Below are 18,757 nucleotides of genomic sequence, written 5' to 3' on the forward strand. Positions count from 1 at the left end.
GCAGTGGAGGGGGGCAGATTTTCATCAGGATCTCTCTGGCCCACAGACATCCTGCCACTTGGAGTTCTGCAGCAGAACAGGCTCCGCTGAAATTCTGAAGCTGTCGCTTTCTGCCTCTTCCACTGAGGCATGAAAACCGATCTTATAAAAGCCAGATCAAGACGGTCCACATCCAAAACTCTTGGAAGTCCCCAAGGGCTCTGGGGTCAGATTTACAGTGTCAAGGGTTAGGAGGGCCAATAATTTCAGATTGTGACCCAAAGCAAAAGACACCAGATGATGGCTGCTTTCTGAGGCAGAGGGCATCTTCAGTCTCAGAGCCCCAGGCAGGCCCCAAGAGGCTCCCTGGTCGTTGAGCTAATCTTCCCTGGAGTTTCACTTTCAGCCTGCATTCCAATGCAGACTTCCAGGTGGGCCTGTTTCCAGTGAGGCTCCTCAGGCAGCCTCCAGCTGGGCCCTTGCAGGTCTCCCCCAGAGAGGCCCAAGAGTCACCGCCCTCGCTGTTCCTCGTTCTGGACAGGAGTCCCCCAGGAGCAAGAGGAAAGACCCAGACCTCCTATGGGCTTGTATGTGGGGATGGTGGGCGGCATGCATGGGCTCTTGTGGGAGGCTCCAGGCCGAGAGAGAAGGGCCTGAAAGAGGCCAGGGCCCAAAGCGTTGGACTGCAGTGGTGGAACATATCACTAAGCCCTATGAAGCTCCTCCTCCAGGGTCTTTTCATGGGAATGAGTACGGTAGGGGTAGCTGGGAGGATAAGAGGTCGATGCCAAAACCGTTTGGCACTGGGCGCCTACCTCTCTTGTATCAGTCCCTCCCCATATGTTTGCAAAGGGGATGCAGGGGTCAATCCAGGGGGAGATGGGATTTCCCAGAGTCCACTAGAGGAAGGGGCACAAGGGTGGCTTCTTACCAGTAAGCTTGGAAGGGTAGGGGGTGGGGGGTCCTGGTGATGGAGACCGAGAATGTAGAGCAATTAAAGGACCATGAGGTTCAAGGATTAAGGCTAGGCTTTGGGTGGGCACCCTTCCTGCTGAACTATGGGATTGAATTTGAAACCCTACTCTGCACTCAGGGCATAAGCGTGTCTGGCAATTGAGGATTCACAGGGTGTGCTAGAAACCTTGGCCTTAATTACGAAATGGCTGCTATCTCTGGTCTTGTTCTTCCTTCCCTTTCATTGAATCTCTACCTAGCGTCCAGCCCTGGTCCAGGTACCAAGCTTTGGGGCGAACAAAACAGGGTCAGATCCTGCAGACACATGGCAGAGGTAATGCCACCATCATCGTCCCACAGCAGTAAGTGCAACCCAGGAGGCACTGAAGGTACTGGGGAATTCTGTCCCCTGAGAAGCCTGTCCTGGCCAACACCAGACCCTCTGACCCCTGGCCAGCTTGCCCTGAGCAGTTTCTTCATCACCACTTCCCAAGAAGTGGTAAGAATTCCTTGTGATGCTCACTGACCCCCTCTGCCTTCCTCCCGTGCCAAATGGGGAAGTCCCCCCACGGGGAACCTACCCTGCTCTCCCAGCACTTTGCTGCCTACGGATGAGACCACACCTGCCTTTTATTTGCTTGTGATGTTTACCTGAGATGTGACAAGATGAAAAATGATTTTAAGAGAAAGAGGGCAGAAGCTGACACTGTTAGAAGGGGGAGAAGGGCAGGCAATGAGAGAAGACATCGCTGTGAAGGTGGCGCCTGGCAAGGTCACGAAGATGAGTGTGCGGAGGGGAAATCTGGGAACCTGTCCCTCACAGAAAGGACAGGCAGAACCAGGGCCATTAGGGGGCAGCATGACCAGCATGTGGGAGAGCAGTGGGCTGAGCAGAGGAGAGGAGAAAGGAATTCGTGTCACCTCTCAGACCAGGCCTGTCAGTCACTGTTGGGTCTGCATCTCAAGGTGGCATGGGACGAAGAAACAGAGGGGGCTTTTAAGGGATCCGTGGGCTGGTCTTCCTTCAGGGCCAGAGGTCCACTTCAACTGCAGCAGAGTGCTTTCAAATAGGCTACAGAAGGCCGGCTTCTGGATCAACAAATCTACCTGGGAATGGGGAAGAAATGGGATGTGATTTGACTTCGGAGCAAGGGGAAGGCAGAGGTGAAGCCCGGCGGTGACGTGGGAGACTGACATGGCACTCCGGACCCTTTAAAGACTGTGTGTGTGTGTGTCTTTCTAGAGGGGCGGGGTCATGGTGTTTCCTGTCTGTTTCTAGATGCTGCCTCTGGGAGCCCAACCTACGAAGGAAAGCAGAGTGAGCCACAGCTTATCTGATGAGATAGGAACCCAGGAGAGGTTCTGCCAGGGGAGCTCTCCTCTTACTTCAGCCCTGCCCACTCTCACCCCGGGACCCTTCACAGACAGGCGCCCTTGAGGCATCTGGTCAAACCATCTTGGGAGTGGGAGGAGTCTAACAAAGCTCACCAAGGTGCTAATAAATGAACAAGAGGCTAAAAAAAAAATTGAGCAAAAGGCTGCTAAAAGGGAATGACTGGCCTGGACCTAATGGTGACTGAGAGCGCACCCCGACTGTAAGCAGCTTTTCTCCCTCAGAGCTGCTGGTAGTTTTGAACTGACAACCATGTGGATTTCAGCCCAATGGGTAACTACTACACCACCAAAGAGAATGAAGTGCTTTCAAGCCCACTCCGGCAGACTCCCACCCCCAAACCTCCCATGCTGTGTGCTTTCCTGCCTACACAGCAGAGCAGGCCTCTGAGGATGCACACGCACATTTACCCAGCATCCCAAGGGACCAAGCCTCTTCATCATTCACAGTCACCAAGCCTGCTCCTCCGCTGCCGTCCCACTCACACCTGGCTCTCCAGGCACTGGGCGTTTTCTCCTCCGCACCCACAGCAGCAGGAAGCCCGGGCAAGGTTCTTGCCTCCACTGTCCAGAGGAGGAAACTAAAGCACATATCCAGTCCATCTTGTCCTCCACGTGTCCAAGGTCAGCAGTGATAAGGCCTCGTGCCCCAGACAGGCAGTCTAAGCAAGAACCACAATCGCAAATGAAAAGGCACTAATTTTCTGATCTCACTTTTACATTTCACTCCGACAGATGTGCTTCTTTTCCCTGAAGCTCGTCTGAACCAACACACATGAACTCCTATTTGTCATTAACTAAGGTTAGGAAACAAGCCAACAAGCAAACACTGGCATCAAGGCAAGCCCGACTCGTAGCTGCCCAGAGGATGAAGTGGGACTGCTCTCAGAGCGTGTCCCAGGCTGCCATCTTAACCGCAGTTCTCCTGTGGAGGGCTCCCACAGCCCAAACCCAGTGCCATCGGGCTGATTCCGACATAGCGACCCTACAGGACGGCGCAGAGCTGCCCTCGCGGGTTTCTAGACTATCGATCTTTACAGGAGTAGAAAGCCTGCCTCATCGTTCCGTTCTCCCTTGGCACAGTTGGTGATTTTGAACTACTGACTTGCAGCCAGGAGCCAACACATAACCCACTCTGCCACCGGGACTCTGGTGGAGCAGCAGATGGGTTTGAATGGCCAACGGTTTCGTTTGCAGCAGAATGGTTAGCCAGTGCGGCACCAGGTTCCTAAATCAATGTAGTGAAGGGCAAGTGTGTCTCAACCTGCATTGTGAGGTGCTGGATGTTTATGGGCAAACCTGACTGCACCTATATTTATTCATGGCCAGGCCTGGAAATGGTTTTTAAATGCAGCTGAATACAGTAATCTGCTTATAAGTCAACCAAGACACCACATAAGAGCGATCCATATTCAGGGCTTTTTTTTTAAAAAAAGCACTTTCTGGTTCTATTCGGGGAAAAAAATATTGCCACACCATCTTGAATTCATCTAGCTCAAGTGCATTTTACTTCCAAAGAGAGATTGTATTACTGTGAGTGGTTGGAAGTAACAGTTAACTAATGATGATGATGCTACAGTCATCCTGCACTGTGCCCACTGGGTGCCCTCCAGGTGCCAGGCAAGGGGCTCAAAGCATAGGATCCTGTTTAATCCTCAACAGCGCAAAGGGGGTGCACAATGAGCCCTAACTCACAGAGGGGGAACCTCCAGACGCTGTACTCTTTCTGTGAGGCAGTGCTGTCCCTCACCCCCACCCTCCCCAAGGGTCTTGCTAGTATAAGAATAACTGGGGGGAGGCAAAAATCAGGGGGGGAGGGTTACCCCCACACACAAATAAATAATTAATTTAATGGAATGTAACTTGCTTCCAACCCCCCCACCAAAAAAAAAAAAAACTTCCATATTCGTTATCCCTCGGATCTAAACATTGGTCTAAGCGGCTGTAAAAGGAGGCAGTATCAAATGGAAGTGGACTTGTGGACTTGTCTTTAGTGATGGACAAGTTCATCTCAAACATAGGAGAAGAAAACAACGGTAAGAAAAATCCAGGTAATAAGAATATGACCTAGCATTAGTTTACAAATGGTGCTGCGCCTAATCTGCAAACATCTAGTTTGTACTGGGTATACCAAGAAATAAGTGAGTTTGTACTGAGTATACCAATAAATAAACCTGCCTTTAACCTGGGCGTGGTGAGCAGGCCACTGGGCTCGCACATGGTATGTCTGCTTGGGCAGCTGGTCGAGGTCCAGGTGCACCAAGCATGCCAATGGGAGGGGGCTACCAGGATGGAGCCAGGAGAAGGGATGATGGGCCTGGCTCTGCAAGGTTTCTGCAAGCATACGGGCAGTTCATCCCAGGAGCAGTGAAGGAGTTCAGTTTGTATGTTTTCCAGCACCCAAGAATCAGCCTTACAGCTTCTCTTCAGACAAGCCAACGGCAGCTGGCAGGACTGCTCCCTCGGAAGCAGAAGTTCCAGCTCTGGGGGACCCTTCCTCCACGCTTCTAGCTTGCACAATGTTCTCTTCCTTCCCTCCACACCTGTCCCACAGTCCTCCCAGCATCCTACAGGGCATAGCTGCCCCCTGCTATGATCCCCTACGACTTCCACAATACCCTAGAATGCCCTTTTGACCTTTTCAGTTCATACCTGGGGACCAATTTTTAATATTCAATTCTTCTGGTAAAAATAACTGGTGGGTTTCTGCTCTAACTGGACCCTCGCTGATACTCTGGGAGCAGAACTATGCAGACTGGTCTTTGCCCACATACTCTGCTGAGTCTGAGGAGACAGTAAAGCACCCTTGCTCACCCAGCGTGGTCTATCATTGTGGCAGTTACACTGCCTGTCCGTCCACCTGCACTGGTGTGAAGGTGTACTGATGGCACCCAGCCCATCAATCAAGCCACAGCATGGTGATGCCGCCTCAGGGGTGTGGCCTCGCTATAAAAAGACACGGGAACTTGACCTCTCTCTGGCCCTTCAGTCAGGGCCTTTGCCTTTGCCTTCCTCCAAACTGGGACTGTGTCTTCCTCCAGGGGTGGTCCCAAGTGGGCCACTCAAACCCTGGGGCTGTTGCCCTGCCATCTTCCCCCCCAACTTTAGATCCACAAGACTCTGTACCCACTGGCCTGCGATCTCCCTGCATCTCACTTCACCTTTCGGACAGAGGCCTTTGACCACATGCGTCTGAAGAGGGCTGGGGCTGCAAGAGTCAGAAATCAAATGATACAATTCATTGGGTAAGTCTGTCCTTGCAACAGGATGACGCCCTGATGTAAAATCGCTTCCTGACATCAAGTCCTTTCTTAGATGTCTCTGAGGCTGCTGGTTCTGCTTCTCCAGAGAACCCACCTGACCCAGTCAGCTACCAGTGGAATTCCATATCAGGGGCTCCGTCCCAATGGAGCCCAGTCCCCATTCCCCATGTTTACCAAGTCTCCACAGTGCCAACCCCAGAGGCACCACAGTGTGGAGCAGGAGCCATGGAGATGGTCAGACAGAGTGGATAAAGAGCAGGGCTCCCCATTCCACAGTTGTGGACCCTCGTTTATCAAAGGAGAGTAGGAGGACGTTACCCATGTAGTCTATATCATGGGTTCCCAAATGTATGTGGCCTACCACCCCTTTTCAGGAGAAAAACAAATCCCAAACTCAGCACCTCCTGCAATGGAAACCTTCGGCAGTCTAGCCAGGGTAGAGGACAGGCCGCTGCTTCTGCAGCGCCCTGGGTTGGCCCATCAACACCACCGCGGGGGGTGGGATACTGCCTGCTTCGGGAACCACTGGTCTCCTGCTAAGTAATACGAGAAGCTACATTATATGAAGAATGCAACATCTGGATTGGAAGAGGACTCACTGGGAACTTGTGGTGTCCAGACGATAAACCTGGCTTGTCCAGGAAGAAGAGGTTTTGAAGCACTTGCTGCTGAAAGACGGACACCACCACCTCCAGTGTGGGTCACTTGCTTATGAGGGAAACCAAAGCTCATCAATAACATCGTGATAAATGGAGAAGAAACTAAGCTGACGATGATTCCATTCTACTGGAATCAATAATAAATGCCCATAGAAGCAAGAGTCAGAAATCAAATGATACAATTCATTGGGTAAGTCTGTCATAAAAGACCTCTTGTAAGTTTTCTAAAGGCAAAGATGTTACTTTGATGCCCATTGCCTGATGCGAGTCGCGTTCTTTTCGAATCACTGGTGTGCCAGCTGCAGTGAGGTGAGGGACGCGGAAGGCACAAGAGCCGACACGCAGAAGTGGCATTGGTCAAGGTCCCTGAACACACTGTGCACTGCTGGAAGAACCAGCAGACCGGTTCCAGATGAAATACGTGCCTGAGAAGCAAGGACGATGAGTGTGCAGCTGGCGCATTTTGGACACGTTCATCAGAAAACACCATTCACTAGGAAAGGGCATCCTGGTTTGGGAAAACAAGGGGGCCACCCGTCAGATGGACTGGCACCCTACCCATGATCAGAGACTGCCCCACCCCGGTGCTCTGCAGACTGGACGAGGCTGGGCAATATTTTGTGCCGTAATACAGGAGGTCACACAAGTCAGAGCCCATTCAATGACAACTCACAAGAAAACCCACACAGTAGGCCCACACTGAAGTGCATGTATGGCAACACAACTACTTGGTGCAGCACCTGGCATGGAGTGGGGCTTCCTGGAAAATGGCCACTGGGCTAGCTATGTACTGGAGAATGCTGGCCTACCAGGAATGTGCATTGCCCAACGCGGGCTTTCTGAAGACAGCAGCCTGGCAGGGACAAGCTCCCAGTGGTGAGCCCCAGAAGAGCAGGCAGCTGCCATGATGGAAAGGCACCCAACCAAGCAGTGGTGTCTTGAGCCCCTGACATGAAGTGGTTTTTCAATGGCTGGCAGCAGCCAGCACGCATCAGCGGGCTTCATTCCTAATTTGTCTTGTCATGTTCCTCTTGCTGGAGCCACACGACGTCTAATACCAGCAGAAGTGATTAAAAATAAACCAGGAGACAACGAACCATTTCAACTCCGCCTTCAGCTGTGATGAGGGCCTGCATCAGTTCTCACCACACTGACTGAAGAGGCGTTTTCCTGTCATACTGTTGACTGACCTCGAGAAATGAATGTTCTAGTCATTTTCCTAAGACGGCTTCAGGATTTATAGCCCTGTTAAAAAATACATCAGCAATACAAACTCACCCCAAACTTCCAGACCAGACCATGTTTTCAGTCAGGCGAGCAGGGAACAAGAGAAGGAAGGAGGGAGAGGTCAGAGAAACGCACCTCCAGCAGATCCTGGAGCAGAGCAGCAATCGGAAGGCAGCGTGTCTTGGAGCATGCGCAAGAAGGAAGAGAGCCTGCAACCTTGATTGCTGTGGACGAAAACCACCCCACCCCCAACACAAAGAAAGACACTGCATAGCCCTAGGCTGCGGGCACAACTCTGTTCAGAAAAACATGTCTCTAGGATGTCAATTACACCATACCCAAGGAGGATGGACCCTAAATCAAGTCACTTCTGAGTTATACAAGGAGCAGATGACAGACCGAGATGTGCACACGGAGAGGGAGACACAGCCTTTGAGGATCATCTAGAGGCCAAGTGCCAAGGAGCACACTGGGCCACCTACAAGGAAGCCGAGACCCACACAGCCGAGACCCTGGATTAGACGCTGGCCTCCAGAAGCGTGAGACACGAGATTTCTTATCTTTCTGTGGCAGCAGCACTAGAGAACAGACACAGAGAGATCACTGCCATCCCCACTCAGCGGAACCCGTTATGACGAGGAGCGCAGAGACCACAAATGTTTGCTCCTTCACAGACCGAGTCTGCGCAGCGAGATCATTCTCCACGCAGCTGCCAGCAAGCTGAAGGCAATCAGATCCCATCATCCCCTGGTCCGGGACCTCCAGTGGCCCCTGCTTTCCTCGGAACCCATTTCTGGTGTCGGCCAGCCTCAGGCCACATCACTGGCCCCTTGTTGTTGGAGTTCGCTGTGATTCACAGCACTGATGGCTAGCAGGCTTCCAGAACTATTCCAAAGGCAGCCCTTCTATGGTCACGACTCTCCTGGTGTCCTCACGCAGGGGCTCTTTTACCCCACCCCTCCTTGAAGGGGTAGCAGGCCACCAAGGGTCAGGTCAAGAATCTTGAGCCCGGGGCCTGCCCTCAAGGGGGTTCCAAGCCATGGACCTGGCTTTCTTCCTCAAGGTAACTGTTAATCACACGTGTGGCACACATTGCTAAGATAGTGCTCCTCTCTGAAGCTCCCGTGCCGTCTTAGAAGAGCCACTTAACCACAGCCGGACCATCTCTCCCAAGGCTGCTCCATTTGCTCTGCCTTGCTCTCTGCGTGTTAACTCAGAGGTTAACAACGCCCCAGCACTCTGCAGACTCTGGCCCTTTGGGAGTGAGGCCAAGTCAACGGGCTTACTGATGCGTTGACGTGTGCGTGAGGCGTCGCTCAGCTCTGTGGGGATGTTATTTTGCTCTTGTGCTCAGAATGCTGTGTGGTTAAGAGTACAGGATCGGCACTACTCCTTGAGTTGTTACCTACTCAACTGCGAGTTATAGAGCCCAGAACCACGTGAAGGACAGATCTAGCAGGCAGAGATGGGTCACACACAGGAAGCATTCATCAAGTTAACCATGGCAAATGAGCTGTAGGGCAGCTCCTGGCCAGAGCCACTTGATGAGGACGGCAGACCAGGCAAACTCAGAGCTATTGAGCCATGCTAAGACTGGCTTTGCCCGTAGCAACAGTGACTCATAGGGACTCACCCTGTTTGGATGCAGGGAGTCCATAGCTTCCTGGGTGTGTGCAATGAGGGAATCCGAGTCTCCCGTTTACTCCAGTGGCCTGAAAACTGTGACATTCTTCTATCTGCCCCAGTCACCACCAAAGCAGGGTTAGGTGCAGCATTTATTATGACCTGCGGTCCACACGCCAGCCTGAGGCTGAGTGACCTGCAGGACTCTGAGCTTCCAAACCCCCCCACTGCCAGGCACCCTTTCCCAACGATGAGAGAGGATGGAAGGAGAGAGCACTGGATCAGAGAGAAGGCCATTTCCTATTGGGGGGGGAGGCGGGGGGCGGGGCCATAGCGTGAGGAAAGGCAGCAAGTCTCCCACTCTCCCCAGAATGCATTCATTGTGCATCTGTAGCATTTACAGAAGGCGGGGAGAGGGAGAGAGAAACTGCCACTGCCACCAAGGTGCTGCATAAAGACTACCAGGTTGAAGGCAGTCAGCGCCTTCTGAAGGTAGCCACCTGCCTTACAACAATGCAGCGGTTGGTCTCGATTTCTCCAAAGGCTCTTTTGAATCAAAGGGTCGGAGATTAAACTTCTCCGGCCTGTGGTCCCCGGCCTCTGTCATCAGCCACAGATGACACACAAACAAACAGATGTGGCTATGTTCCAGTAACACTTGATGAATGGACATGCAAATGTGATTCACATACTTTCCACGAGTCAAGAAACAGTCTTCCTCTTTTGATCTGTTTGTCCATTTAACAGTAAGAATACCTTTCTCAGCTCTTGGTCTGCACAAAACAGGCCAGAGGCATGGTTTGTGGACTCCTTCCTCCAATCACTTACCTCGCCATTCTCTTACCCATCCGTCAGTCCTTTCTCCACCTCGTGCACCCGGGGAGGCACGGATAAGCCTTCCGGGCTTCCCTTGTGTAACTCGCTTGGAAGAGCAGAGACTTTGCTAGCCGGCAAAGTCATTTCTCCTCATTTAAATGTTTGCAGCTTGATTCCTCGTGGAGATCCTGGAATGCGTCACTTTGATGCTGCAGCGTTTACATTGTGTTCGGAGCATGGGGCTGCCATTCATTCAGTAACCAGGGGATATTAGGCAAAAGCAAATGGCAACGAATAAATGGATAGACAGCTCCTCGTTTCTACTTTCAGAAATGAAATGTCAGCAAGGCACACACTGCGCCAGTGATCATGATGCTGCCTTCCTAGCCTACAAGTTAAGTCACCAGTCACCCCCAGCCCCCTCCAGCTCACTGGACAACACTAGATTCTGCAGCTGCCTGGAGGAAGGCACTGGCTCAGTAAGAGATCTCCTTTAGGAATGCTGCCAGCAATCCTCCCTTGGCCAACTCCCTCACTGTCTGCTGCTCCCACGTTCTGAGGACGCATCTGTGAACTGTATGGAAGTCCGGGATAGTGGGCAGTGGGGAAAAGGACATTATGTGCGGTACTGGGGAGCAGCCCTGATGACCTAGTGGTTATGAGTTGGGCCGCAAGCTTACAGTGACCAGACGTCCCTATTTTTAACAATTTTTCCTGTGTCCCCTACTACCCACCACACAGAGAAAGGCAGCATTTTTAAAAAGTCCCAATTTTTGGAAAGAATGCACAACAAGCTAGAGTATACGATTTTCGGCTGTCATGTGGCTATTTCGCCAGAATATGAGTTTTATCAATGGTGTCCCGCTTTTGTCCCAATTTACCAATGTTAAAATCTGGTCACCTTACGCAAGCTGCAAGGTCAGCAGTTCAAAACCACTGGTCACTTTATGGGGAAAAGATTGGGCACTCTACTTCAGGAAAAAGTTACACTCTCAAAAACCCATAGGGGCAGTTCTTCCCTGTGCTAGAGGGTTGCTATGAGTTGGCACTGACTCGATGGCAGTGAGTTTCAACTCGTAGTTTGGTTGTCCTGTAGGACTACCCACCACACAGAGAAAGGCTACTTGGAGGAGACAAAACAGCTTGGTCAAGACCCCGTTGAGTGGTGTTTAACGAAAGATCATAGCAGACATTACATGGAGTCAACCCAACAAGTTGTAAGCAAACGTTCATTTGTAGTTCTTGTTAGATCGTGTGTGTGGCGGAGGTGGGGATGAGTATTTTTCTAGCCCTGACATGGCAAGTACTTTGTTGCCCTTCTCCTTCTTTCCTGCATTAGTTTCTAGCTCTACCTAACCGATGACCACAAACAACATGTCTTCAAACACCACACACTTATTAGCACGCAGTTTCTGTGGGTCATGAGGCTAGCTTAGCTGGGTCCTCTTGGACAAAGCTTAACTGGATTCTCTGTTCATGGAATTGCAAGTGTGATAGCTAGGTTTATTGTGCCAACCTGGTTAATTGGAACATGTGGGATTAATCAGGTCACAGTGTGATTGGAGGGCAATGGCTCTGCGAGGCCTGCCCCTGTCTCTCTTGCTCTCTAGTGATCAGACCAGTGTGCTGCTGCTTTAACTAGTTCTCTGCCTGAATCTGTGGTCCACACTACCTGTGGGACAGCCAACCCATGGATTGTGTCACTAGAGCTTGAGGTTCCTTCGAGACCTGCGTTGCCATGCTGCCGGTGCGCCCCTGGCTTGAACTTGAGGCTGGCGGATCCTGTCACCTGGCTTCAGTTCGAGATCCCATTCTGGCTGCTTCACCAAGCGCTCGAGCTACTGACTGTTGGTGGCTGCCCTGCTATTTGCTGCCTGCGGGCAGAGTCAGAGTCTGCCCGCCTTGCCCAAGGGAGGACTCCACTGTCTGCTTCCTTGACCTTGGACCCGGCAGCCATGTGAGTTAAAGGGCTTCTAGAATATTAACTATTGGACTGAGCCCTCTGTACTGCTATGTGGACTAATTAGCTATTATATTCCTTTTTGCTGTATCTATCTATCTATCTTATCATAAGTGTCCTGGTTTTGTTTCTCTAGCGAACCCTGCCTAACAAAGCAAGGCTGTAATTCAGGTACCAGGGGCTCAAGTAAGCAAGCATCTTCCTCCAAGCTCATTGAGGTGACTGGGAAAATCGATTTCGTTTGGCTCTGTTTCTGAGAACCCAGCCTTTTGCTGGCCATAAGCTGGTGCTGACTTTGAGCCTAGAGGCTGCCCCCTACGTTCCTTGTCACATGCCAATTACTTCATTCAACTCAGTAATGTGAGCCTCTTGGCTCTTAGAAAGAGTCCAATCCCACTTTTAAGGGTTACCAGCTGATTAATAAGTCTACTGATAGTAATATTCCTTTTGATTAACACAAAATCAACTGACTGGGGACCTTGATTACACGTGCAAAATCCTTTAACTTTCCTCATATTCCATGGGTCAGAATCAAGGCACGGGTCCCAAGCACATCCAAGGGAAGCCACTTACACAGGGTGTAAGTACCAAGGCACAGAGATCTTGAGGCCGCCCGGGGTTCTCCCACACTCCTCCTTCTTTATTGCTGTCAGCTAGGATGGGATCTGATGCATGGTGATGGAGTTTTTTTCAGAATAGATGACTTGTCCTCAAAGATTAACTGGCCTATGAAGATAAAAGATGGACCCAGAAATAACTCTGCTACTTGGCATGAAGCTCTATTTCCCTTCCAATCATTTCTGGGGACTTGGGGGTATAGGGTACAGACAGAAACAAGATGGCTTCTAGCTGGATTTTAAAAATAGAGAGAGTGGCCGCAAGGCAGTCCAGAGAGAGAGAGTAACAAACACCCTGAGACTGGGAAAAGCAAGCTGTGCTTGGGAACTGTCAGAACCCACCAGAGACTGCACATGCAGAGCACCCGGCAAGAAGGAGTGAGTGAAGGAGGCGGAGCGTGGGATGGGGCTGGTCGGGACCTCCCTAGGCCAGGGTGCCCTGCATGTACTCACCAAGGGGTCGCCACCCCTCAGCCCCAGCCATTCTTGCTATGTGGGAATGTTGGCACCAAGGGACTGGCATTCTTCTGCATGAAAGAAGCTAAAACTGGAATGTTTATCCAATCCCTCTCTGTTTCAAAGTGTGGGCCAGTGTTTGAGTGAATTGCACACTGCGTGTGGGATGAGAAACCTGCATTTAAGGACGGAATTCGAGTGAAGAGGCAGGAGCATCCTGAGTGAGCAGAGGAAAGCCAATAAGGCCGAGTCCATGGAGTAACGAGCCACACGTCTTGGGCTATCTCTTCCTCTCTTGTGCCCATTCTTGTTTAACTCTCTATTGTGACTTGGGCTTTAGAGGGTTACAGGGCAGCTCACCCTTCTCCCCTGAGCATTCAGGTACATCATCACCTCCCTGCTGCCCAGGGCCCTGCCTCCTCCTTTCCACACCCTTTGTACCTGGTCTTTGAGTTGATACTCCCTTTGATCTCAAAGGGATGATGGTTCTAGGGCGTGAGCTCCTGGGTAGTGCTACTGTTCCATTGGATTCATTCGCAGCAGGATTAGGGGTGAGCACAAAACTACGTGGCAGTTATACCCCGGGCTGACTTGGCTTGGACTTTTAGACATACTGCAAAGGCAGTCAGAGTCATGCCATTTACACGCAGAGGAGAGCAAGGGGTGGGTGGTACCCCCAAGATGCTCTCTCTCATGCCCTGACCTCCTTTTCCCTGCTACAATGCTACCTGAGACCAGGAAGACCCTCCCTGCCCACTGCACAGAATCCATCTGGACTCACAGGGACCTGACAGGACAGAATACAACTGAACAGTTGACAGCAGACACGGCCTCATCTTTCTCCACCAGAGCAGGAGTGGAGGAATCACCAACCTTGGGTCAGCCGTCCCACACTTAACCCACTGCACCACTAGCAGTCCTGTTAGATGAGACAGTGACGGTGACTGTCCGAGTCTGCTGCCTGGTGCCCCCTGGAGGAACTGTTCACATGCACAATAGTAGGTAATACCCCCACTGTTAATTCTACAGATGTAAGCTGGTGGCTGCCTATCCGTATTTTAGAAATATCCCCCAGGGATTGTGCATTACAAGTATTATGAGGTTAAAGAACCAAAACAACAACAACAACAAAGGAAAACAGAAGAACTGACTCTTAGAACTGCAGTGCCAGCAAAATTTTGCCAAGAGAACAATCCAGTCAGTCAGAAGAAATACAGCCCACATGTCCTCAGACCTGAGGCTAGCAGGGTGTTGACTCACTGACTGTGGGCAGCTCCCTGGAGAGAGCGTCGGGCTTGATGAAGCAAGGCACCAGTGAGAATCAGGAACCCCCCAGACTGACACAGGCACGCCCATCAGCGTTCATGACGATGGTTCAGAACTGGTACGTATGAGGTCACCACGGGTAAGAACCAATGGAGCCCTGGCGGTGTAGTGGTTACGTGTTGCACTGCAATCTGCGTGGTCGGCAGTTCAAAATCACCAGGGGCTCCGTGGGATAAAGACTGGGCGTTCTACTCCCAGAAGCAGTGATGGTCTCAGAAACCCACAGGGGGCGCTGTGAGTCAGTAATGACTTGACAGCAGTGAATTCTTCCGAGAACAACAGCCACAAAAGCTTGGTGAAAGGGAAACCCTAGGTTAAGGCACGGCAAAGGTACCAATGCTATTACGATCTGCCGTTGGGTCTCAAATGCGAGTTCACTGAATCAACGCCATATTGCAAAGCAAGGACAGTATTAGAACAAGGGACAGGTGCATTTTTGTTCTCGGGGAGGGAGATGCAGCACTGTGAGGATAAGGAAGCCCACGGAGAGGCTGTAGAAACGTTGAGAGGTGGCTGTCAGGGCAGTGTGCGGCTTCACCATCCTCTCGGTGCAGGGCCACTGAGCAGCAAAAGGTGAACTGCTGTCTAGTCTGGACCAGGCACACTTGCCACTCACCACACACAGGGCTACACACATCGGCATGGGTTTCTCCCGCCTCCAAAGACGCTCCCGACTGGAAACAAGAAAGGCCCTCGCCTTTGGTTTTGGTGAACCAGAAAACACAAGGCTGACAAACCAGAGGCCATTATGGAATTAAGTCAACACAGGGCACTTATCTGTGGATCAGCTGGAGGTTTCAAATGCAAGATTTCCCCCAGCTCCGCTGCAGTGCAGGGCTGGCGCTGGCATGAACGTACCTTTCGGTCGGGCCAATTGTATTTTGCAAAGATGGCATCATAGGTGTCCACTGCCCCGTCGGTGACGAGCATGATCGCCTGGCTGCAGATGCTGCCCTGCCCCGTGTGATTGAACTGCAGGAAACAGACATCCACAATTACATACACAACAGACAGCTCTGTGCAGCCACAGGGCTCCGGGGCATGAGGCCTTCAGCTCCAGGAGTCTCTTAGTGGATGCCACAAAGCCCCTCTCTGTACCACATACCAGAACCTACCCGGGAGGTACCCTTGCCCTGTGCATGGGTCATCCTATTGTCCTGGCACACGCCTGCTCAAAGCGGGCCACACAATGATTTCTCCAAATCACACCCGGGATGGGGAGTCAGATCCTTGGGCCTCAACCTGTCCTATGTGGATGGTGCTTCGGAACAAAAGGGGCTGGGACAGTAACTTTTCACGGGTACATCCTCAGCGCAGCAGGATAGCTGAGGAGCAATGTCTTTCAAAGTCTCAATAACGCTGGACTGAGTGGTCTGATGTGCATCTACTACACCTTCCGATGAAACGAAGGTGAATTGAGATCCGGCGATATGCCAACTCGGATAAGGAGCCTACCCCGCCCCCCTTTGCATGTGTTTGAAGGGTGTTATTAAGCAGCCCGTGTGGTGTGCTCAGTGGCATGCACAACTCTGAACTGGCGGACTTTCAACCCGATAAGATGGTTGGCACGCTCCCAGCTCTGTTGCTTTTAGGTAGAATGACCCAAGTACGCGTGCCTCAGCTGCATGCCTTCCTTACTTAGTGAAAGCTGGTAACTAATGAATGGATGAACTCATTAGCCCCAATCATGAGTGGGACTTAAAACTCCCTTTGTCCTTGAAAAACGCTGCCATCACGGCAGTGTTGAGGTGTGGGAAATACACGCCCTGCCTCTACCGTCTGTGGATAGACAGAGCTCCCCCTGCTACATGTGTCCACACTTACAGACGCATTTATTGAAACAGAGAGAAACTCCTTCCTGCAAAAAATAGAACAAGAAAAAAAACAACACACCCGCTGCCATGGAGTTGATTTGCACTCATGGTGGCCCCAGAGGGCAGAGCCGAACGGCTCTGCAGTGTTTCCAGGACCATAAATCTGTACGGAAGCAGCCAGCCTCCCCTTTCTCCCGCACAGCAGCTGGTGGGTTTGAACTGCCTATCTCAGGGTGAGCAGCCTGATGCATGGAGCGGGCCGCCCATTTGAGGAGCGGGCGGGAAACGTAACTGCTGGCGGGTGTTTACCAGTCCTCGTGCGAAGTAGGGAAAGAAAGCAGGGAAAACCAAAACTCACGGTCACGAGCCCATCCCAATGCACAGCGACCTCACAGGACAGCCAGAACTGCCCCTAGGGGGTGCGGAGACTGGAGCTCTTCATGGAAGCAGAGAGCCCGTCTTTCTCCCAAGGAGCGGCTGGTGGTTCCTGGCTGTCCACCTTGTGGTCACAGCACAAGATGTAACCACTACGCCACCAGCCTCCACACAGAGATGGGCAAGGGGTGGTGGCGGCGATGGTGAATGCGGGGAACTGCCCCGCTGAGGCCCACTGGGGGGACGCCACACTACAGCTGAGCCCTCCGTGGGGCTTTCCAGACTGTGAAATGGCTCCGTGGCAGTGAGTTCGGTGGGGGTTGGATCTTTATGGGGACGGGTCACCGGGTCGTTCTCCCACACAGGCGATCACTCACCTTGCCATCAGCAGCCAAGTGCTTGGCCACTGACAGGCCAGAAAGAGCTCCCTAAATGAGGGCATTTGAACAGTCCCTGAACGAGGTGAGCAGCTGAGGAAAAGCAAGCCAGAGGGGCCGACCACAAAGTACTGAACACCATGTTCTCGGCATGTTCACTCTGCTAGCTTCGACAACAGGGAGACTGGAGGGTGCCTTTGGCTCGGGTGGCTGGCCATGAAGAATTCAGGTTGACGTTTATGCACAGTGTCTGTGGACTTAGAATTCCAGTCTAGAGGTTGAAGGGAACAGTCAATTGAGGGAGGAGCAAGACTAACAGGTTGGGTGGACAGAAGTGACTGGTGGTAAAAGTGATCATGTGGCCACAGTGGAGAAAGGGGAAGTTAGCTCAAAGAACCATGAGCACCCTATGATAGTGGGAAGTAGCCCATCCCATCCCAGCCCCACAGCTGTGAGTTTGTGGTCAGTTCTCGTTCCCGCACTGCCATTTCTTCATTAAGAATATGGGAGTCACTGGGTGACTGATACAGTGCCGGTCACTATATGCTCCTCTCTGCGGGGCTACTCCTGAGAACGGAGAGCGCACCAGCCTCCGAGGTGGGTCCTGTCCTTGTCCTCACTTATCACAGGGGAAAATGAGGCACACAGAGATGAGAGAGTTGGCTGAAGGATCTCGAGAGCAGGCAGTCCAGCTCTGGAATCCACCCTGCGGCCCAGCATAGACTACTCCACTCCATCATGCTCCGAAGGTTCTTGAACACGCAAAGAAACACCGAACCAAACCCACCGCCCTCAAGTCAGTCCCACCTCACCGCAGTCCTGCAGGGGAGAGCCCACCTGCCTCCTGAGCTGTCCTGAGCTGGACCCCGACGGCTGCAGACTTGTCCTTCTCCCAAGGAGCAGCTGGTAGGTTCACCCTGCCGACCTGCCATCAGCGGAGCACTCTATCCCCTGCCCACCAGCGCTGACTCTGTGAACATCCATTTATCTCTGCATCGCTTCACTCCTTCCACCCCATCCAGGGTCCCAGGGTCACGTGGTCATCCCTGAGCATGACCCCCATGACAAGTGCCCGGGGTGCCTGTCACCTGATGATGGCACCTCACAACAACAAAGCCAGTGCCTTGCACAACCTTCCACAGGGCTCCACTCTGCTGCTGTCTGCAGCTGCACAGCGCTCCAGCTCAGGAAAATGCGTGCCCTGGGGGATATGTGCAGCAAAGAACTAACTAGGGCCTATTCCAGGAGTTTCCGGAAGGCCCATCAACTCTCCAATAGAAGACGTCAAAAGACAATTGACACCCTCAGACTCGGGCCCTGATCTCAAAGTGTTGAGCTTGTCGTATGGAGCAATCTTCGACTGCAGTGACGCACGCCTCGCATAGCCACCCACTGTGAGCATGGCCTCGGAATGCGCAATGTTTGGTTGTTAGAAACAAGGCGGCTTGCAGTGTACTCACTCCACGGCACCCAACAACAGCAAGGACAACTACAATATGAAGGTCCTTTCCAGATCCCAAGTGAACCCCCCCCCCCCCACTGAGCCCAACACAAACCCGATGCCTTGGAGTCAGTTCTGACCCTGACCACTCCCATGTTGGGTTTGTGAGGCTGCAGAACTTTCTCCTTTGGAGCAGCTTGTAGGTTTGAACCTCTAGACTTGCAGTCAGAACCCAGGGCTTCTCCAACATTGCACCAGAGCTCTTTATCGTAAACCAGCCTCAGAATCTCAATCAGGATCCCACAGGTAGCCTTTCTGTTCTAGGACAGCCGGAGGGCGAACGTGGCGAACAGAGCACCCAAGGACCGCACGAAGGGCGAGAACGGCCTGCTCCTGTCGGCGGCCTGAGGAGCAGCTCCACCAAGCCCCCTGCAGCCCGGAAGCAAGGCCCCAACTAAACCTGCGCCTGAGGAGCCGC

The 18,757-nt window shown here is 52.2% G+C and overlaps 1 protein-coding gene across 1 annotated transcript in view; it reads right to left on the reverse strand.

The window, feature by feature from the left end:
• CACNA2D3 (calcium voltage-gated channel auxiliary subunit alpha2delta 3) overlaps nucleotides 1-18,757 on the reverse strand; it is a 982,973-nt gene that overhangs the window by 414,378 nt on the left and 549,838 nt on the right. The window contains exon 13 of the mRNA XM_004702433.2: nucleotides 15,131-15,244. Coding sequence (XP_004702490.1) covers nucleotides 15,131-15,244 — 114 coding nt within the window. The remainder of the gene's footprint in view (nucleotides 1-15,130; nucleotides 15,245-18,757) is intronic.

This window comes from Echinops telfairi, unplaced genomic scaffold (assembly GCF_000313985.2).
Source record: "Echinops telfairi isolate 266 unplaced genomic scaffold, ASM31398v2 ScPeMD7_31;HRSCAF=116, whole genome shotgun sequence".
Classification (NCBI taxonomy): Eukaryota; Metazoa; Chordata; class Mammalia; order Afrosoricida; family Tenrecidae; genus Echinops; species Echinops telfairi.